Below are 23,896 nucleotides of genomic sequence, written 5' to 3' on the forward strand. Positions count from 1 at the left end.
ATCTGTAATGAGGTTTGGTGCCCTCTTCTGGCCTGCAGGTATAAACATAGACAGAATATTGTATACATAATAAATAAATAAATAAAATTTAAAAAAAGAAGAAAAAGATATATAGGTTTCTTGGGGGTTGGATAGGCCTATATATGAATTGCTTTAATTAGGCTAACTAGTGAGTGGTTCCATTCCCTGGGATAGGGTTCTAGACTTCATAAAAGAGAGAGCTAACTAAGCACCAGAATCTATGGCTTTTGACTTCGAGACAGCTGATGGAATATGTTGACTACTTATGTCACAGGCTCCCTGAGCTCTGTGCCATGACACCGTATACCCTAGAAGTATGAGCATTCTTTAATCAGGTTACCTGATCACAGCAACAGGAAAGGTAACCAACAGAGTTCAAAGCCAGCCTGCTAAACTTAGTGAGACTCGGTTCTCCATTCTTTTTTTGTTCGCTTGTTAAGAAACAGGGTTTCTCTGTGTACCCCTGGCTGTCCTGGAATTAGATCTGTGGACCTGGCCTGGAACTCACAGAGATCTGTCTGCCCCTGCCTCCCAAGTGCTGGGATGAAGGCATGTGCCACCACTGCCCAAAGAATCAGGTCGAGACAAGCAAGCAGAACCAAAGTAGCAGAACCAGGTAAAGACCAACCAAACATTCAAACATCTCTAAGCTCTTCCTTGGGAAAAAAACTTTATTTCACCAAATCCTGAGTTCACACTAATAATAACAGAAAATAAATGATGATAAAGTATTTTGGGTTGCAGATGAAAGCAAACTCCTTAGTTTAACTTAAGCAACAACAACCACCACCATCCAGAAAGTCTTGTTCATCTCTTGGGAAGCATAGCCAAAAGAAAACATTAACAAAGTCTATAGTTTCAAAGACACTGAAACTTCTACCAAGTAATGTTAATATTCATAAAAGTCAGTACCTTTTTAAGGAGAAAGGATAAAGAAATGAAATAGGATCCAATAATGTAAAAGATTATTAAGATGATAGTTTTATTCTTATTACAAAGTAAGAATCATTCACAAAAAGTGTTTTTGGTATTTCTGCGGTATTCTCTAATCCAGTATTTTCCCCTTTCCTCTTTTATTTGTTGAGAATTTTGTACAGTGTTTGATCATACATCCACACACACACACCTGTCCATCTCCTCCCAGGCCAACTCTTCCCTTTCTTACACACTCAAATTGGTATCCTTAAAAAAAAAAAGAGCCAGGTGTTTTAACCTCAGAACTCTGGGAAGATGAGGCAGGAGGGTCTGTGTATTCAAGGTAAACCTGATCTATATGATGAATTCCAGGACAGTCAGGACTATGTAAGAGAGACTCTATCTCAAACTCCCAGCCCCTCCCCCAAGTTCAACTGTGCTGTCTGTATTCTTCTGAATGTGTGGCCTTCCACTGGAAAAAACTAACTCCCTCTCAGCAGCTTCTTGGCACTATACTGGTCCAGAAGAGTTGCCCTATCAAAACTGTATGCACATGTTACCTGTATGGTGCCCTGATTTCAACCACTACTCTGTATCCTTGTGTTTGAGCTGGTTACAACTGCTTGACCTGTTAAGAGCTACCTTATTTCTTTCCCCCCTTTCTATCTTTTATACTTACCAATTTATCAGTCCCATGATCTGTCTTCACCTCAGAACTAAGTGAAAATAAGTCTGTTGTATGGTCTGGGAAAGGTGCCTCCCCAAGGACTATCAACCCCTGTAGGACAAAGAGTAGAAAAAACAGTGTGAGCGGTATAAACTGCAAGCTTAGGAATTAATCTGAAATTGGTAGGGGCAGGGAATTTGTTAACCAGGTCTTTTCTCTTAACCTATGGCTCAAAAACAGCCTCGAAAAGCAGTAGCTTTACTCTCCTGAGATTTTTTTCAGGGTTTCAGGTACAGCTCAGTGATAGAGCACTTTAACCCTTCTGGGCAAGGCCTTGGATTCTATTCTAACCTTGTCAAAAAGGCTTCAACAAAAAGTTGAGGAACTGTGACAAATTCAGCAAGATGTTGGGATTCAGATCTAAGCCAGAGAGATGATTCAGTAAGTAGGGGAGCTTGTTGCTATGCCTGATAATATACATGAAGAAGAGATCTGAGGGCTGGAGAGATGGCTCAGTGGTCAAGAGCACTGTGTGCTCTTCCAAAGGACCCGAGTTCGATTCCCAGCAACCACATGGTGGCTCACAACCATCTGTAATGAGGTCTGATGTCCTCTTCTAGCAGGCATATATGCAAACAGAATATTGTATCCATAATAAATAAATAAATAAATATTTAAAAAAAAGAAGAGAGCTGATTCTATCAGCTGTCCTTTGGCCTATAAGTTCTGACTGTGGCATATGTGTGCATATATGTGTGGGCACACCTACAAATAAATGTAAATTTAAAAGAAAGATTTAGACTCTCACATCCTCCTTTTCCTTTACCCTCATTCACCTACAGGGCTTATCTTACATGTCGCTCCTTTTATTCTGACCTATCAGATCTAGAATCTTATCAGAGTATTTTATTGTACCTGATAAAATTATCAACTAGATTTTATTAGGTTAACATGAGCAACGGAAGGTTTTCAGTTAAATTGATCATAAATGTGTATAATTACTACACTGGGCTACTTTTATGAATAATGAATTCATGAACTTAAAGAACTTTATCTGAGCACAAAAAACAAAACAAAAAAGGACAAATGGAAACTTGAATCTGAGTATCATGGCTCAAACACAAACACAACAACATAGCATTGAGGAAGATGAGGCAAGAGGAAGGCCACAAATTCAAGGTCATTCTTCTGGCCAATAAAAGGACTGTCTCAAAAAACTTAAATCTTAAAAATATTTTCTTACTATTTTGTTAAATATAAAACAAACCCCCTAAAACTTATCACTTAAAAGTTAAAAAACTTTTTGCAAAAGGCAGTGTTCTTGTGCATTATTTCTGAAAAATATTCCACCTAAACTGCACACAATGGTAATGCTTATCATCTCAGACGGAATTCCAGTTCAAGGCCAGTTTAGGATATGAGACCCACCTCAGAAAACAAAAAGAAACTCATGATGCTTTAATCACCACTCAAGTATTTGGAGTGGTGATTAATGGGGGAATCAAGACAAGATCTTGAAGCAGTTCATGCTGGCTCTGAACTCACAATTCTCCCATCTCAGCCTTTAAGAGGTTGGAATTGAAGGTATGTACCATCATAGTCATCTAGGTTAATTTCTGTTTTTAAACAAGGACCAAAAGATTAAGAATTGGGAGAGACCACAAAGGTGTATAGTCAAATAAATTATTAAAGTATAAGTCTTCAGCTGATTCCACTCATCTCCCTTCCATCTTATTAAATCCAGTGTGTGTATTGCACGCCCATGTGCCTCAGTCTAAGTGCTAAAATTACAGGCCTAAGCCACCATGCCTGATTTAGCTCTTTCTGTATCCACCCCCACCCCTTTTTTCTTATTTCCCACGGAGACAGTTTCTCTGTGTAGCCCTGCCTGAACTGGAAATCACTTTTTAGACCAAATTGGCTTCAAACTCAGAGACCAACCTGTTCCTCTTTGCCTGGGATTAAAGGCATGCACCACTAGGTTTGGTTTCATTTAATCTATCTTCAAAATTTTTCTTACATTATAATAACTGATGTATAATTTCACAGATGACAAATCAGGAAGAATAAAAAAAATGGTAATGGACGCTCAAGATTGCTTATGGAAAAGAAGTTGCTGTTAACATCAAACCCAGCTTGGTCTCTATGCTTTTCCTCAGTTTTAATTACTATGTGTGAAATTTCAACACATGTGTTGAAATGATGAAAAGAACAAAAGAGCATACAGAATGTGTTAAAAAGAAAATATTGTGAAGATAGTTTAAAATTATCTGTCTGATATAAGCCTCTAACCAGAGATATCACCTCTGGAACTTAAAGATGCGTGAATGAACTTCTACATAAGAAAGAGCATGAACGTCAAATTACAGATGCTGCTACTATAGGGGGAACTAGCCAGGACCCTCCTGCAGCCTTTTTCCCATCCCAAGTATACCAGACAAACTACCCACTATGTTGTTTACAAGGCAGAAGTCCCTAAGGTGGGTAGTACAAAACCAGCTTATCTAAAATTAGAACACTCCCCTTTAAAGTATTTAAAGTAAAAAATTTCCTTTGTTCTGAGCTGCTGTTGTGACAACTCCTAACCTAGCTTCTCTAAAGAATATTTTAACTGAAAGCTACATTAGCACCGAGTTTAAGACAAACAAGTAGTACCACACTCAGGAGGTAGAATCAAGAGAATAAGTTGTTCAAGGTCCTCTGTTGGAGGCTCCAAACAAAAATCTAATGATACCACAGTGTATAAAAGAGTAGGAGGAATTACTAGAAAATATATGTTTGTCAGAGAAAAACAAAAATATTTATTTTCAAAAGAAACCTTTGGGAGAGTAAGTATTTAAGATTTAGATGTTACCAGCTAACTTTTGTTAGAACAGAAATCAGACTTTGAACCCTGGAACCCCCAGCAACACAATAGTCCCCCTTTTCTGAATAAATCGCTTTAAAATTTTATTATTATTTTTTTAAAATTTCATTTTTATTTTATGTACATGGATATTTTGCCACAATACCTCTGGAGGAAGGTATCTGATCTCCCGAGACTGCAGTTATGGACAGGTGTAGGCTGCTATGTGGGTGTTGGGAAAATTCTGGGAAGAGTAATCTGTGCTTAACTGCTGAGTGTCTCTCCAGCCCCTGGAATACAACACTTTTAAGAAAGGTAAAATTGGGGCTGGAGAGATGGCTCAGCAGTTAAGAGCACTGACTGTTCTTCCAGAAGACCTGGGTTCAATTCCTAGCACCCTCATGGCAGCTCACAACTGTCTATAAATCCAGTTCCACGGGATCTGACACCTTCACACCAATGTACATAAAATAAAGTTAAATAAATCATAAAAATATCTTTAGAAAGAAAAACAAAAGAAAGGTAAAATCAGTCAGGCGGTAGTTAAGGATAAATGCCTTTAATCCCAAAGAGACTGATCTCGAGTTCATGGCCAGCCTGGTCTACAGATGAAGAGTTCCAAGATTAACGACGTTACACAGAGAAATCCAGTCTCAAAGAAAGAAAAGGAGGAAAGAAATATTAATATATAAGCAAAGTAAATCAGGAGTAGTGATATATATATACCTCTATAATCCCTAGTAACTAAAGAGGCAGAGAGAACTTCAGCCAAACCTGAGGATAAGCTGAGTTACAAAGTTGAGGTCTAGGGTAGACTGTGCTACACAGTAAGAGACTGATTAAAAACCTAAACACACAACACAGTACCACCAGAAAAACAAAACCTAAAAGGCAAATGATTGCAGACACCTTTAACTTGAGTATGTGGAAGGCAGAGGCAGGAGGATCAGCCATTCATGGTCATCCTTGGTTACCCAGCTAAGTAGAAACAAGTCTGAGCTAAATGGCACCTCGTGAAGGAAAGGATGGCAGAAAATGTAACTGAGTTTTCTAATCTGCAACAAAATTAATGCTAAAATGTGACAAATACTTACAAAATTTCATGTTCCCTACTGTACCCAAAGACAAATTTACAACTCAATAGCTATCACCAAGCATAAACTCATCTCATAAAGGGGGAGATATAATTCATGCAAGCTTGGCCAATCATGACAGCAAATTTTAGCAGGACTTAGCATACTTGTTTTTCTACAGTTTGTCATATTCTACTATCACAGGAGAAAAATATCCTCCCCCTTTGTGCGTAAAAAAGTAAACAATTAAAATAACTGCTAAAGTGAACAACAGCTCTGGAGATGGGCACTCAAATCTCAGCTCTGTGTGTTCATTTAAATGACCTTTCATTTCTGTATATTTAAAACTATGGAATAAATTAAATAAAAATTAAAGTGTGAGTTGGGTCTTATGATTCAAGCCCATGTCTAGGCTACTAAATGAGTTAATGACAACCTGAGTTACTTAGTGAGACCTTGAAGATAGAGCACAATCTTAGTCATTGTGCAGAATATGCAAAGGTGGAGAATTTAACCCTCAGAATCACCAAACTAATTAATCAAGATGAACATGGAGAAAATTAAAATACTTATGATAGGGAGACCTGGAACACTCAAAAATAAAAAAGTCCGTATTATAGTGTTATATAAAAATCAAATTCATGTAATGTATAATTGGAGAAAGTTTTAAGAGTTAACTGCTAGGCACAGTTGAAGATTACCCCTTCAAAATTCATGCTGAGAATCTGAGGTTGTACAGTTATTTCAAAGTAGTATCTTTGTAGATGACATATCTTTGTAGTGAAGATATGCTCTTCAGTGTAGACAGGAAATACAACAATTTTTGTATACTTTATATTATTTACCTAATTTATTATAATTTGTGTGTGCATGTTACATGCATGATATGTATATGGTACATTTCATATGTAGACTTGCTGTCCCTTTAAGCTTTATGTGATTCTTGAGCAAGACACAAGCTGTCTGTTAGGTATTTTAATCAAGATGTATTTCATAATTGCTATTAATTATGTCGAGCTGAAATATTTACGGTATACAAAGTAACAATGGATCAATTTTATAATGGAGACTATAAAACATACATGTACGTACATGCTTTGAATGTATGTAAAATAGGAGAAGCAACAAAAATGACTATTATTATAATAGCCTCAGGAAACTCATTCTCAAATATATAAATTCACACTTAACTTATTAGCTGTAAAAGCCTCCAAGTAGACACTGAAAAGGTGTCTGTGACACAATAATTTACTTGGGATAGGCACAGTTTCTTAGCTTCTACCCCACTTCACAATCTATGGCAAGCATTTGAAAAAAATTCCCGCGACAACCACTTAAAGAAACTAAAATATTTACTAACATTGGAATATATTTTAGTTTTGCCCCCATTGATTTTTTTTAAAGAGACGTTATTCAGGGAACAAGAGTACTTTAAGCTATGTCTTTGATGAACTTGAGTTCAACTGTCAAAGGCCCACACATAAAAAAGTAAATAAAACAAAATAAAAAGTCAAGTATAGTGGGGCAGTCTTAAAATCCTAGAGGTACGAGAATAGCAGAGATGGGCAGAACCCCAGGGTTTTGGTCTGCCAGCTCTGGTTAGCAAGCTCTAGGACAGACGCAAATGACTCTTTGTCTCAAAAGAAAAGATGGACAGCATCTAAGGAACTCACCTAAAGTGTTGCTTTGGAGCGCATATGCTTTTGTGTGTACGCTTGTGCACAGTTTTTTTTAAAAGACTTTTTACAAGCATAGGGCATTTTAAAGAGCATTAGGCTTTATCTAGGCTATGTACTGGCCATGCAGTTCCCACACTATTTGTAAAAGACTTAGTAATAAGCATAAGTATACGCATGTATACTCTCAGAGGCCAAAAGGCACCTTACTTCTCGTAGCTAAAGTGACAGGCAGATGTGAAGCCAAACATGAATACTAGGAATGCTTTCAGAAGAGCAAGAAACACTATTAACCGCTGAGCCATCTCTTCAGCCTCCATCTTGAGCTTTAAAATGTTTGCATGAGACTGATGATCTAACTTAGCAGATTAATGGGCTTGTCAACCAAGTCTGATGACTTGAGTTGGTCCTCAACATCAAACTATTATAAAAAATGCTTTGCAAGAAGAATGTAAGATCCATAAAAGCAGGACGTTTGTTCTCTAATATATCCTACCAGAAACCACTGTGGGTACATAGTAAGCACCCAGTATTTGTTGAGGGATTTGCTTCCTGTGCATAATTTCTCAAGTAAAATTCAAAACGGAAAACATTTTTTCCAATACAGCTTTTTAAGAAGAAACACTGCTCAATGTCACTGTAAAGATAAAGTCCTCTGCAACCAAATAGAAAATAAAAATCTTATGTTTTATCTAAGTGGGTTTTTTTTTTTTTTTTTTTTGGTTTTTCGAGACAGGGTTTCTCTGTGGTTTTGGAGCCTGTCCTGGAACTAGCTTTTATAGACCAGGCTGGTCTCGAACTCAAAAAGATCCGCCTGCCTCTGCCTCCCAAGTGCTGGGATTAAAGGCATGCGCCACTACCGCCCGGCATTTATCTAAGTTTTTGATAAGCTTTTATTGAAATTTTTTTGCCAAAAAGAGAAGCCTAGCAATAATAGAGAATATGTCTATCAAATAAGCAAAATGAAAAAGCAGCAGACTTCATGCCTTTCTCAAAATGAAATAGACAGATAGTCTGTAGTTATATGGTATCTTTTTTTATCATATTTTTAATATTTATTTATTTAAATATTTATTTATTATGTATACAATATTCTTTCTGCATGTATGCCTGAAGGCCAGAAGATGGCACCAGACCTCATTACAGATGGTTGTGAGCCACCATGTGGTTGCTGGGAATTGAACTCAGGACCTTTGGAAGAGCAGGCAATGGTCTTAACCGCTGAGCCATCTCTCCAGCCCCTTTTTTTATCATATTGGACCAGATTCCATTGTTTCTAATCACATGTCAAGTGAACGTTAAATTCTATTTTCTGAGCTACACTATAGTACCATCAGACTTAGACCATTAAACTATTAGGTCAAGTAGTTAAACTATGTATTTTGATATTGTTAAAGAGTTATTGAAAGAATGATAAGAGGTGGAAGAAAAGAGGTAATGGAAGATTTTAAACTCATCAGAAAACACCAGAAATGTATCCCTTACCTTATTAGCACGTATCTGTTTATAAATATCCGTTTGCTGACGAATTCGATATTCCAAGTCAGAAACATGGGCCTGAAGCCAGTTCCAGCGACTGACAATAGCTGCTCGGTCTGCAGCCCATCTCCATTCAGATCTGCGTTTCCTACAAGAAAATAAACTGAGTGAAATCCAAGAGCCGCGTTACTATCTATACCAAATGGGGAGAGGAACAGAGTGGGTAGATTCTTATACAAACTAACTATGATGTAAAGACAGACAAAAAAACAAACAAACAAACAAACAAACAAACAGACAATCCACTTTCCTTCCAAAGCTAATTTAAGTAGAGGTAAAACTAAGTAGAGGTGTTTATTATACCCTGATACTGTGGGACCAAGTTTTTCCTGAAATTGCTTTAGATTCTCAGGAGATAAGACATTTTCTTTGTTAATACAGTATCTTAATAAAATTCTTTCTACCTACCTACCTACCATCTATGTTTATTTTGAATCAGGGTCTCCCTATGTAGCTCTATCTGGCCTCGAACTAAGAGAGATTCACCCGCTTCTGCCTCCCTAGTTCTGAGATTAAAAGTGTATGCTACAACATCCAGTTTAATTAACAATTTTTTCTAATCTAAGAAGCCATTAAAAATTATTACAGCTACAGAAATTCAAACTTCCTGAATAAAGATAAACATATAAAACTTCATAGCAGAGAAGAAAGCTTCATATTCTTAGCCAGTATCATAACCTGAACGAAAGCCAATATTATAGAAATTTTACAAATAATAATCAGAAAGCCATAAATAATTTACATAAATTATAAAATATACCTTTTAAAAAAATCTCAATTAAGTTTAAAAACTGATTTGCTTGGGTTTTTGATATTGCTGCTGCTGCTCTTTAGAGGCAGGGTCTCATGTATGTCAAGTTGGTCTTAAACTTGCTATACACCTAAGGATGACCTTGAATTCCTCATCATCCAGCCTTATGGCAGAGTTACAGTTGTGTGCTATATTGGGGAAAGGGGTGGACATTTAATTTAAAATTTTTTATTTTATGTGTACGGATGTTTTTATCTGCTTATATGTCTACTCATAGTGTGCATGTCTGATATTCATGAAGGCCAGCAAAGGAGTTGGGTTCCCTGTGAGCCACCATTTGAGTTCTGGGAATCAAATCCAAGTCTTCTAAAGAGTATCCAGTGCTCTCAAAACCACGGTGCCCCCTTACTAGACCCTACAAAATAGTTTTAATTGGAAGCAGAGAGCAGGAATTCAGAAAAGTGAAGTATGATCAAAACTTGAATGATCAGGTATTACAGACTTATAAAGTGGTAATACTTATGGCAGCGTAAGATGAACAGAAGACCAAAAGAACACAATACAGACTACCAAAATCGATAGGTGGATACATGAATTGTCAGCTCTTTACATGGACAAAATTAAAATCATGTTTTGTTATGACTTGCTGCCATGATTCTGGGTTGTGAAGTTGCTTTTCTCCTATAGTCAATCTTAAAATAAAAATAAGTATTTGAGACTTAGAACAGGTAAGAATTTTCAAGTAAGACACAGAAATACAATCAAAAGTTTGAACATACAACAAAAACTTAGTAAACAAAGTTAAACAACACTTATTAATAGAGGATGAATCAAACATACTAAAGATTCAGTATCAAGCTGGACATAGTGGCACATACCTGTAACCCCCAAGAAAAACAAAACAAAACAACCAAACAAAACAAGCAAAACACCCCCCCAAGAAAAACAAAGATAGGAGGGTTACCACAAGACTGAGGGCAGCCTAAGCTGCAAAGTAAGATCCCACCTCTTAAATACAGGAATATTTTTAAAAGGACTAAAGATTAGACCATTGCAGCAGTCCAAGATATACTGGTACAACCGTTTTCAAGAGTAATTTGGCTAGGTTAAAAAAAAAAAGTACAAGCCCAATCACAAAGAAATTCTGCTTCTGAGAACACACATACACACATAAATAGTGAATATTTAGTATGCTTGACTCAACAATCTTTACTAACAAGTGCTTGTCCTTTAACTCTGTTCACTACATTTTTTTTTTTTTTTTTTTTTTTTTTTGGTTTTTCGAGACAGGGTTTCTCTGTGGCTTTGGAGCCTGTCCTGGAACTAACTCTGTAGACCAGGCTGGTCTCGAACTCACAGAGATCCGCCTGCCTCTGCCTCCCGAGTGCTGGGATTAAAGGCGTGCGCCACCATCGCCTGGCTGTTCACTACATTTTTGTTGTTATGTTGAAACTTTGTGTTTCTGTGTCTTATTTGACAATTCTTATCTGTTCTAAGTCTCAAATATTCATATATAATATATATGCTTCTGAGGCGTGCACAAGGAAATAGGTGCATTATATAATCAAATTCTGCTAATGAAGGCAAATAAATTATAGTTTATTCCTTAAAATTTTTTTATAGTAATAAAAATAAAATCAACCAGAGCTCTATATCGACATGACTAAATATCAAGAGAATGCTAAATGGAAAATTCACATAAAAGCAAAAATCAGCTGTAAATGTTATCGCAGATACACACCATCATTAAAGAAATATGTTAAAAAAAAAGAAATTTAACGTAATACTAGTTAGCAATTACAGTATAAACCAATGCCTAATTTCAAAAATACAGAACAAGAAAACATGGGGGAAACACGACACACAGACACGTGCGCACACGCATACATACACAGACTATTATTCTTTCAGATCAATTAAAACGTATAAAAATATACTTGGAGCTGACATGTAACAGAATCAGGGTCACAGTCACAGTTGGTGGATGAAGAATCCAGGCAGTCTCTTGACAATGATCCTGATCTGAGCTCATAAGCCTCTAAGTCTTCTCAAGAAACTGTTCCAGAACACGAATCACTTTAAACTACCCAAGAGAGATTGCTATAGCCAGTAGCCTTTAAGTTACCCGCCCACTTGGGTGTGGCCTCTCATGCTATAAATGCCAATGTAAAGCACACATTCTCTTTCTCTTCCAGCTGCTGGATTTGGTTCCTGTTCCTGATTCATGCAGAGGACTGTGATCTGTGAGTCTACCCCTGGTGTAGGAGGATATAGATATGAATAATTTGCATTAGTATAAATCTTGATTAATTGATATAAATTTAAGGTCAATTTTGTTATATGTATATGTATTTCTGATCTTGATTAAGGTATTGTGGTTGTGTAGTAATAATTAAGAAATATAGATTGTTAATGGATAATCATCTATAATAGTCAAGTTTGTAGTCATGTTAGATTTTCTAGATATGCATAGACATATTTCAGATGGATAGACATTCTTCATATCTTTCAAAGACTACAGAATATGGCATTTAAAATGTTTTACTAACTTAGGACTTTTCATGACAATGAGGCATATTTGCTCCTGGAAGCACCAATCTACTTCAAGAGGAAGATGGACATCAAAGAGACTCCTTATGGAGTTTGCCAGCCATTTGGGCAAGAAACTGATCTTGCTTGGACTGGTTCACTGAACATGCAGTACCCACAAAGAGATGACTGCTAAACTTGCCTTCGGGGTTCCTGCTTCATAAGAGTCTGCAGGACACACAAAAAAAGTGACTAAACTGTCTTTAAAATTTCCTGCTTCATAAAAATCTCTGCTGGATACTATGGGCCTATAGGCTAAAGATGGATGCCCCAAAGGTACAAAAAAACTTTGGATGACTGTCCAGGAAATGAGATGTCTCTGTCATTTCTAGAGTTTTGAAAGTTGCTTATAATGTACTTTCTGTTTAAGTAATATTATATCCTTCTGGAGTCTTTGGTGGAATTTTAGAATTTATAAATATTGTTTTCCTTAGTTATTATAAAAGATAAAATATAAATATTGTAATGTAATTCATGCTTGATAACTGTTTTGTTATATGTAATTTTACTATGTTAAAGTTAAAGCCTTCCGTTTTGTTTAAACAGAAAAAGGAAAAATGGTGTAGGAGGTTCTTCTGTCTATGTGTTGCTTTCATTGGTTGAATAAAGAAACTGCCTTGGTCTTTTGATAGGGCAGCACTTAGGTAGGCAGAGTAGACAGAACTGAATGCTGAGAAGAAGGGCAGACAGAGAAAACCCATGATCTCCTGCCTGGGACAGAAGCTGGTTAGAATCTTGCCAGTAAGCCAGTTATGTGGCAATACACAGATTAACAAAAATGGTTTAAATTAAGATGTAAAAATTAGCCAATAAAGCCGGGCGATGGTGGCACACACCTTTAATCCCAGCACTTGGGAGGCAGAGGCAGGCGGATCTTTGCGAGTTCGAGGCCAGCCTGGTCTACAAGAGCTAGTTCCAGGACAGGAACCAAAAGCTACGGAGAAACCCTGTCTCGAAATTTTTTTTTAAAAAAAAAAAAAAAGCCAATAAGGGGCTCGAGATAGTGGGCCAGGCAGTGATTTAATTCATACAATTTCTGTGTGATTATTTCGGGTGTAAGCTAGCAGGGCGGCCAGGACCAAAAGCAGGCCCACTCCTCCTGTTACACACCCCTAAATAAATAACCCTTTATTATACTTAATTCTGAGCTATTGTGGGATTTCTTTTTAGAGTCCATCTTCATCTAGCGCCCAATGTGACCATTCCCTGTGGAAGGACGGTTCACTGGTATCTCCTAGTAGGCTGAGAATTAGTATAAGTAGGCACTCAGAATGAATTTTTTTCTGTCTTTTCTTGTAAAGGTATAGTGAAGAAACAATCTTTTAACTCAATAACTTAAGTGATATCCCTATAAGTGATCCCAATAACTATAATAACTATCCTTTTGGTAATAGAGAAAGCAGAGGAATTCTTTGTAAAGGGCCCACAGGTTGAGTTACCTGGTTGACAGCTCTTATATCTGTCACCATTCTCCATTTACCAGATTTCTTTTTAACAACAAATACAGGAGAATTCCAAGGGCTGGTTGATTCTTCAAGATGATGAGCTAAGAGTGCACATAAATGATATTGTAATTGTGGGTTTGGTAAATACAGGTGTGGACGTGAATAACACGACTCCAGAATCTTGGCATCCAAATTGGCCTCTTTGAAGAGACACATGCTCAATTCCTAGGAACTGGAACCCTATCTCAAGTGAAACAAAGCACGAGATCAGTTGAATGCATAAGGCCAGAAGGACAGAGAGGAAGGCTGAGGCCATATGTGGGTAAAATCCAGTGAATTCATTTATGGGGTTATGACCTGCTGCAGCAATGGAATACCCAGATTAACATTCCTGCAATCCCAGAGACTCTGGAAAGGATAATATAAGGTACTATACACAAAAGTCACCAGCCACTCAGGCTGTACAAGAACACAAAGCAACAGCAAACCTTTAGAGATACAGGTACCAACAGCCCTACATTTAAAATGGTTAACTGAGAAACCAACATGGGTTAAACAGTGGCCTTTAACAGAAGACAAACTGCAGGCTTTACAACTGCTGGTATAGGAGCAAGCAGGCAGGGCCCTGTTGATCCAAGCCACACCTATTTAGCATAAAAAAAAAGTTTTCATCAGAAAAGGATTACAGATACACAATATGACAGATTCCGACATAAAAACCTCTAAATGGGTCACAGTGTTTAAAAAAATGTATGCAGGCTTGTGAGAAGAGAGTATAGAGAGTCATAAATGGAAGTAAATGGTTTAGAAAAAGTCTTTAAAGAGACAGATTACAGAGAGTCATAGATTAAAGAAGTAACAATAATAAATATTAAAAGTAATAGAGTAAAACCAGTAAGCCATGTAAAAATGAAAAATACAGAGTCTGGATTATGTATACTGTTGTGCTTCCTTTGAATTTTTTGACGATGAAGGAGGTAAATAATCAATATATATATACTTTAAAGGTATTATCGTGCCTTCAAAATTTGGGTGTAAGGATAAGTTGCTTTGGCAAAGAGGTTCTTCTTTTGTTTCCAAAGAGGATGAGAACTTGTGGAATCCTTCCAGACTAATATGGTTTGATGGTCCAAGACACCCGGCGCCCAAATTACTTTGCCCAACAAACAGCAGGAAGCACTTTGGAGAGAATTACAACCACATTCCCCAATATTGTTTATAAATGTTTGCTTACATTTAAAAGGAGATATGCTATAGAGACTTTCATTTGTATGGATCTTGGTTTATTGATAAAAATTTAAGATCAATTTTGTTTTATATATATTTGATCTTGATAAGGTATTGTGTTTGTGCAGCTCATTTAAAAATGCAATGTATAATTAAGAAATATAGGTTAATAGAAAATCATCTACAATAGTCAAGCTTCTAATCATGTTAGATTTTCTAGATATATAGAGATAGATAGGAATTTCTCAAATCTTTCAGAGACCTTTAGAATATGGCATTTAAAATGCTATCTATCTATCTATCTATCTATCTATCTATCTATCTATCTATCTATCTATCTATCTATTTATTTATTATGTATACAATATTCTGTCTGTATGCCTGAAGGCCAGAAGAGGGCGCCAGACCTCTTTACAGATGGTTGTGAGCCACCATGTGGTGGCTGGGAATTGAACTCAGGACCTTTGGAAGAGCAGGCAATGCTCTTAACCACTGAGCCATCTCTCCAGCCCCCTTAAAATGTTTTAAGAAGATAGAACTTTTCATGACATGAGACACATCTGCTCCTGGCAGCACCAATTACTTCAGGAGGAAGATGGCCATTGCAGAGGCTCTTTATTGCGTTGGTTAGCCATTTGGACAACAAAATGCTCTTGCCTGAACTGCTTGACGGGACTTGCAGGACCCACAGAGAAATGACTGCTAAATTTGCCTAAAGGTGAGACAATTCTTTGGGGCTCCTGCTTTCTGAAAGAGTCTGCCAGACACAGAACAAAGTTACTGACAAACTGACAATATAGGCAGGAACTGTCTTTGAAATTTCCTGCTTCATGGAAAAGTTTGCTGGATATTATGGGGCCTGTAGGCTGAAGATAGATGCTCCAACATCACAGAAGAACTTTGGGTGACTGTCCAGGCAGAGATGTTTCTGTCAATTCTAAAGTTTTTGAAGTTGCTTACAATTAACTTCCTGTTTACTTAGGTATTATATCCTTCTAGAGTCTTTGATGGAGTTGAGGAATATAGTTTTCCTTAGATATGATAAAAGATAAAGTAGATATAAATATTATAACTAATTCTTGCTTGATACCTATTTTGTTGTATGTAATTTTTCTATGTTAAAGTTAAAACCACCTTATTTAAACAGAAATGGGGAGGTAATGTGGAATTCCCCTCTGTATGTTATGAATACCATTGGTTAATAAAGAACTGTCTTGGGCCTGTGAATAGACAGTAGGTGGGGAAAGCTAAACTGAATGCTGGGAGAAAGGAGGGAGAGTCAGTGAGAAGCCATGGAGTCTCTGACAGAAACAGACACACTGAGACTGCTGGTAGGCCACGACCTTATGGTGATGCACAGATTAATGGAGATGGATTAAATTAAGATGTAAGAGTTATTCAATAAGAGACTAGAGCTAATGGGTCAAGCAGTGATTTAATTAATAGAGTGGAAGCCTCTTGTTTGTTCCCAGCTGCCCAGACTCCTAAAATAACCACACAGAAACGGTATTAATTAGATCACTTAATAGGCCTATTAAGTCTAGCTTCGTTTTGGCTAGCTCTTACGTATTAATTTAACCTATCTCTATTAACTTCGGTAAAGTTTCAGTGTCTGTCTCCAGGGGCGGGGCTACATGGCGCACTTGGGAACCTGAGTTTCAGGACAATCTTATGCATAGGAAGACCATTTCAATAAACCACCACGCACAGTAAAACGAAAGAAGGAAAGACAAGAATTTGTTAAATGCAATCTTTTAAGGACCATTGGTGAATGGCACAGAAAGCTCAACAGACACCTAAGATGTATTAGTGACTGAACCAAAAGAAGAACAATGAAACTCCATTTCCAAACCAGTTATCACTACAATTATGCTTCTTTCATGCCACTGTTTTTATGAGTACTTTACCGAGTAAATGAAAATGTACCTGTATACTCAAAAACAAAACTTTTGAGAAAGATGTTACAAAGAGGGACAATACTGTGACAAAGGAATAAACTATGAAGTAACTGGATAACCAGGAGGTGGTGGCACACACCTTTAATCCCAGCACTCAGGAGGATGAATTAAGCAGATCTTTGCGTTCAGCCTGCTCTACAGTGAGTGCTAGGACAGCCAGGGCTACACAGAGAAACTCTGTCTCAAAAAACCAAAAGAAATAAAAAACAAAACAAAAAACACCAGAAAAAAACCACATCATGCACTGCTGTAGTAGGTTTGTCATAGATACACTAATATTCATACTATTTTTGACAAAGGTCCAATTTACATTACAGTTCAATCATTTTGTTTCGATTCTGAAAAGCATATAATGATATACATTCATGACTGTGTAGTATATTATCTCCCCCCCCAAAAAAGCCAGAGAACGGTGTTCCAACAGTTCAGCAACTTTATCATAGGAATATGAACTCTAGTGCCCTTACCAAATCCCAGTTTTCTATGACCAGAAAGTCTTTCCTTCTTTTTAATTTATATATATCCAGCATATATATATATATATATCCATCCTTCCTAAAATATTGTCAAAATATAGCAAGCTAATTGTTATGTGTTAATTCACATAACCTCTATCATCACCTCCCTGGTCCAAGTGACTATTTTCTCACTAGGGTACTCCAATAGTCCCCTAATCCTTATTCCCCTGTTCCTGACTATGGCAATAAAGCATTCCTTTCAAACTAGATCAGTTCAAGTTTAAGTCCATACTTAAACTAGTAATGGTCCTGACCCCAGGTTGACTAAAACATCGGAAAACACAAATACTTACATTACAATTCATAAGTTAGTCATGAAGGAGCAACAAAATAATTTCATGTCACCACAACATGAGGAACTGTATTAAAGAATCACAGCATTAGGAAGGTTGAGAACCACCATCTTAGACTAAGGCCTACAATCCCAAAAAACAAAAGCGCTGTAAGAGAAAAAGATGCTATGCAACAGAAACTCACGTGGAGCAGATTGTATAACGGGAAAGAAAACATCAAAGAGGAAAGGGGAGGGTGGAGACTAGCCTCTGGGGACAGGAGCAGCAGAATGGGACAGGAAGGGAGAGAGAGAAACAGAGAAAAAGAATGCGAGATGGGAGAGTTAGGCAGGTCCCACAGAGAATGTGCACTGCAGCTAGTGGCTGCAGCTGAGGATGTTTGCTTTCAGAGCCCAAAGGTCAGGCCAGTACAGTACCTGTCTCAGCCTCCCTTTAAGACCTTTCTGATTCTACCTTCTATTTCCCCTTGACTTAATTGAGCATTGCTTGCTTGCGGAGACTACATGAGACTCAGCAATTTTGGCACCTGCTGTTTCTTCTGCCAGAAACACTTTTTCTGTGTCTCCGTGGTCAAATGCTTATCTTTTATTTGTTGTTGTTGTCTTGTTTTTTCATTTTTCAAGAGAGAAACCGGTTTCTCTGTAGCTTTGGAGCCTGTCCTGGAACTAGCTCTGTAGTCCAGGCTGGCCTTGAACTCACAAAGATCTGCCTGCCTCTACCTCCGAGTGCTGTGATTAAAGGCGTGCTACTATAGGTATTTAGTTGCTTTGAAGTAAAGAAAAAAATGTGAAGATGTATCTGGAATATAGTCTAACAAAATGAATAATGATGTTAATAAAAGAGAACAAGGACACTACAGGAATTTCAGTTAGCATGTCTTAATTTTTAATTCATTGTTGTGGGGGAGTGAGGTGATGAGTGTGAGAGTGTGGGTGGACACATGAAGGTCACATGACAACTGTCAGGTTCTCTATGTCTTGGGTTCCAGAGACTGTATTCAGGTTACCAATATTATGCAGCAAGCACTTTGACCTGAGTTAATTTTTAACTACCTCTAGACAGCCTACTTAAGTGGACCTATTCAGAGATCAGACAATGTGACCACACAATGTGGTAGCATTATGAAAGCAGATAAATATATTTAACAAAGCATCTTCTACCAAACAAGTACCCCATATTTCCTGCCAGTGAGTTCAAAAAGTCATGTTCACTACTCATTAAGGGCAGGTATCCAAACACAGCTGAGAGGTTTTCTGAATAGAAACCTAACTGCACTATCTAAAAAATTTTCCTTTTCCAAAAATGGAAGTTCCATGGTTCAAAGAGAAAAACAGAAAAACAAAGATGGTGTGGGGAAAAAAAAAACCTATGTTCATTACCTTCAAAATGGCAACAGTCTTTAAAAGCCAAAGGCTAGTAACTCAACACACCATTCTGTTAATTCTCAACTTCCTAAGCCAGTTGCTTGTGAAGAACCTAAAACAACACCATTCTATACAGACATATTTCAGACCAGAACACAACTGCTTCAGAGATATTGAAATTTCCCTTTCTGAGTCTTAACATAGCCCACAAAGTTCCTATTGGCTATGGTTCCTACCCGTACAGGATATTAAGGAGACATGCTAAACTTTCTTCCCTGTACTTATATAGTCTGGTCACACTGACAAACATTGGTAAGCCTTCTTTCAGGACGCTTAATTTGTGCTTTCCTAGACTAAACAGTAAGTACAATTTTAATCAGCAAATTAAAGCACTTTTTTGATTGTTATATTTCAAAGTGCTTTTGTTAGGATGGTGAACAAGGCAATCCAATTTCCCTAACAATAGATTTACCTTACAGACAAGGAATGAGACTAAAAAGGCCCAAACCATGTGTGCAAGTATTAAAAATAGTGCTTCTAATGGGAAACATAACGGGTAATAGGAGAGAATGAGGTGTCTTTTAAAGCTAGATATGAAGACCTTCATTTTTCCTTTTCCAACTGAAAGTGGCAGAAACATGAACCAGAGTAAAGAGCTGGACCAGGATAACAAAAGATGTGCAGCAAAGCTTGTAAGCAGAGGGACCCCAAGTGAAGAGGAAGGGGATACAGCTTAATGAGCATTTCATTAGTTTGCCTGAGCCCAGTGAGACAAGTGATAAGAGGTAAGAATAGCAAAAAGCAGAGCCTATATATCCTGTAGGAACTTTGTAGAGCCTCACTTTTAGGTTGTGACAGGAAGGAAATTTGAGCAGGGGTACAACATGTTATTTAAATTTTGAGGTCATTGAATGTTGTTGGAGAACACACTGTAGAGGATCAAGAACATCGGGGATATGTAGAAGGCAGAGGTTGTCCAAGCACAAGATAAAAATAGGACGAAAGTAGCTAAACTGCACAGTACCCTCTGAATTCAGAATGCAATTTGAAGGGAAGAGTTGACAACATTCACCAGTGGGTAAAACATAAGATATGGAGAAGGCCACACACATGACCCTGACATCTGCCTCACTCACAGGAATGTTTCTGATCACCACAAATATAGGAGCCTTGGATGACAGATAAGTCCTTGAACACAGAAATTATGCAATATGTTCTAGTTCAATGAATAAACAGTTCCCAACAGAACTAAAATGGTGTAATTATTTTGGTGAGAAAATATTAAGGCTACTGGGTGTGGAAATTAAGGACTTTTGGGGCAAAGAGAACATGATGTTAAACATTCACAAAATTAAATACAGGCAAATGTTTATGTATAAAAGCCTATTGAGGGGACACTTCTCATTCTAAACACCACACATTCCCCTGAACTCATGTATGGAGCTGGAGATGGATCCATGGCTGAGAGCACTGGCTGCACTGCCAAGGGACCTGGGTCTGATTGCCAGCACCTATATGGCAGCTAACAGTTGTCAATAACTCCAGTTCCAGGGGTTCGAACATGGTCTCCTGGATTTTGAAAATATTGTACACATGGTTACAGACTTAAGTGCAAACAAAATGTACACATATAAAAGTAAATAATTCTTAAAAACTGTTCATTTACAAAGAGAAATCATACAATTTAGTCAACAGTGATTTGCTACAAGATAATTTTCTCCACATCTGGCAGGATGTTTATGTGCATATGCTTATTTTCTGAGACAGTATGTCAAAATGTATATTCTTATGTTTATGTACACAAAGCCAGAGACCAACTTAATAGGTCATTTCTCATGTGTGAATCACCTTGTTTGTTTTTGGTTTTTCCTGACAGAAATTTCTCTGTGTATCCATTCTTAGCTGTTGTGAAACTCATACATATAAAAAATAAATAAATAAAATTTTAAAAAAGATTGCTGAAGACATTAAGACAATCAAAAAATCAGAATTTAACTGGAGGCAATAGCAAATTAAATGCTTTCCAGTCATCCAACGTGCATACAAGAACTATCAACTTATGTCAATAAAATAGAGGATTTACATAAAAGTTTTTTTTTTTTTTAAATACAGTGAGTGGGCATTCTGGAGCATAAGTAACAGAAATGGCAGTCAGGTATGGTGCCATATGTGGCTTAGGATTGTCAAAAATACTTGAACAGCTATGACAAAGAAACTAAAACTAATTTTGGGTATGGTAACACAGCACTGCGCAGATCCAGACAGGAGGATCATAAGTCTGAAGCCAGTCAGGACTATAGAGTAAGAGAACGTTTGAAACAAAACAATTTTAATAATAATGACATTACCACTGTTAACCCACCCACATTCATTCCCTGACCTTGCACTTCGAATTGTTATTATAGAGGGCAACAGTCTTAAGAGTCAAGATGGCTTGGTGCCTTACTTCTTACTATTGCACAGCTAAATCTATCTTCAGCCAAGTAAACCTTTAGTGAACCTTTACATATGTAGATTCATACCATGTATAACAAGCAGTACATGATTAATTACTAGGGTTTAGCTACAAAATAAACATTTGAGAAATGTTATTAACAGGTACTGGCTTGGCATTTTTCCTTTTCTTAAGAGGATTTTCACAACAGCTCCACTATGCCCCAATAAATAAATAAAAGTCTTAGGTTCAGAGATGATTTGTCAAAGTTTATAAAAGTATCAGTTGGCTAAGCCAAAATTCAAGTTAATCAAGTATACGACCCCAAACCCTTCACAGAATGGACTGTTGTGAGCAATAGTATTGAAAGCACCAAGACTTCTCATTCTAGGGCTCTGTTATAATCTAGGGCATTCTTCACACCAACTTAGCTACATTAATTTCAACAAGATCATAAGTTATGACTCTAAGATACTCTTGGAATAGAGATGGAAAGCATGGCATTATGAAAAAACAGACAAGAAGCAACACAGTAGAAGGAAGAAAAAATGGAAATGGGAGAGGCACTGGGGGTTTGGGTGGATGACTATGTAGACCAGACTGGCCTCAAACTCTTTCTGCCTCTACCTCCCTAGATGTCGGCATTAAAGGTGTGCCTAGCAAAAAGGAGAGGCAATTTAAAGGAAATAGTCTACCATTCAATCTCAGTGGTCTGTATTGCCAAGAGTCCATACTCTTGTAGCTATTAGTTTATTAGTTTAGCAGTTCTGATTTTGTAAAAGTTTTGTAAAACCTATCTTTGGTCTGTAACAGCTGAAAACATTTGATTCTAAACATATTTAGGAAGCGATTCAGGCACCTGTCCTCTTTACCTTTCAACTCCAAATTAATAAAAATATCTCCTCCTAGTGAGCAACAACCCACCTCTTCCTCCAAATCTTTCTGAATGTTGGAATACTAAAACAAACTAACAAAAAACACCGGGGTGTTGTGGCATGAGCCTGTAATTCTAGTACTCTAGAAGTTAAGGCAGGAAAATCCTCAAGTTCCAAGTTAGCCTAGTCTATCTACATAGTGACTATGTTGAGAAGTATAGAAGGGGGGAGGAGACTAGAGAAAAGAGGGAAAAAGGAGGAGAGGAAAATAAAGAAAGAACCATAGAAGAAGGTAGAGGGACAAAGGGACAGCTAAAGAGCTTTATCTTTTGTAGACAGAGTCTAAACTACTACGTGAGGTAGTATTTTTTTTTTTTTTTTTTTTGTAATTTGGGTTGATGCTTCCAACATCTGGGTCATGGACACACAGGGTTTTTTTGTTTTTCTTTTTTAAACATGGTTCTGTTTGTGTGTTTTTATTTTCTACAACATCACATCAAAGGGAATGACATAAACTGGCAAACACTAGCCAGTGAAAAACTTGATTTTATGGAAAGTCAAAAAGAAATATGATCAAGAATCCACAGGCTTGACTGAGTCACAGAGTAGAATGGAAAAAACTGGGAAAGTCTCTCCTCTATCAATTATACAGTACCTATTTTTTTTGTACGGCTTTGTTTTTCCAAACACGGTTTTCTATGTGGCCCTGGGTGACATCAAATCATAATTTTGTCCCCTTCTCTATTAACTAAGATTTCGAGTGTCCTTAAAGTAACTTAAAAGTTACTTTTAAACTGCACCACATTTATTAATCAATGTTAAAAATTAAGAAGGTGGCCGGGCGGTGGTGGCGCACACCTTTAATCCCAGCACTCGGGAGGCATAGGCAGGCAGATCTCTGTGAGTTCGAGGCCAGCCTGGTCTACAAGAGCTAGTTCCAGGACAGGCTCCAAAGCTACAGAGAAACCCTGTCTCGAAAAAAAAAAAAAAAATTAAGAAGGTGGGCACTAAGGTAGATGTGGTGGCACATGCCTTTAATACCAGCAATGTGAGAGATGGGGGCAGGAGGATCATGAGTTCAAAGCCTCCCTCAGCTACATGATGAGTTTGAGGACAGCTGACACTGTTTGGGGTACTGCCTAAATTAATTAAAAGTATCAAAAGAAAAAGCTATTATATGTTCTTTCTGGGCTATAAGCAGATATGCTAGTCACATCGGTTACTGCTGTATTCAAGAAAATAATCCACAGCGATCTTCATACAAATGATTTGAATTTGAAGATTAATTTTCTAACCTACACATTCCTTTTGTTAATTTTGATCAGATCTGGGGGATGAAATCTTTTTTCTTTCCCAAAGATTAATTTTTTTGGTCTATAAGTGAGTGAGTGCATGCCCTACCCGCCCCCTCTACACCACGTGTCTTGTACCTATGAGAGACCGAAGAGGGTAACAGATTCCCTGCAACTGAACCTATAAACAGTTGTGAGCCCCTATGTGGGTCCTGAAAACAAAAACCCAGACTCTGCAAAACTGCAAGTACTTTTAATAGCTGAGCCATCTCGCCAGCCCTTGGAACCCAGGGTCTTAACAAACACTAGGGAAGAGCTTACATGAGCTCCCACAGTCCATAATCTAGATATCCTATACACAGAAGTATTAGCTTCTGCAAATCAGGCTGATGTGCCTTTCTTTAATTGAATGTG

The 23,896-nt window shown here is 37.4% G+C and overlaps 1 protein-coding gene across 5 annotated transcripts in view; it reads right to left on the minus strand.

The window, feature by feature from the left end:
• Window positions 1–23,896, minus strand: part of Kansl1 (KAT8 regulatory NSL complex subunit 1) — a 117,918-nt gene that overhangs the window by 30,840 nt on the left and 63,182 nt on the right. For 4 of the 5 annotated variants that reach the window (XM_026777170.1, XM_013354571.2, XM_013354570.2 and 1 more), the window contains 2 exons: window positions 8,683–8,824; window positions 1,616–1,714 (listed from right to left, as the gene is read on the minus strand). In XM_026777170.1, coding sequence (XP_026632971.1) covers window positions 1,616–1,714; window positions 8,683–8,824 — 241 coding nt within the window. The remainder of the gene's footprint in view (window positions 1–1,615; window positions 1,715–8,682; window positions 8,825–23,896) is intronic. The other variant, XM_005369404.3, reaches the window with a different exon arrangement.

Source organism: Microtus ochrogaster, unplaced genomic scaffold (assembly GCF_000317375.1).
Source record: "Microtus ochrogaster isolate Prairie Vole_2 unplaced genomic scaffold, MicOch1.0 UNK48, whole genome shotgun sequence".
Taxonomy (NCBI): domain Eukaryota; kingdom Metazoa; phylum Chordata; class Mammalia; order Rodentia; family Cricetidae; genus Microtus; species Microtus ochrogaster.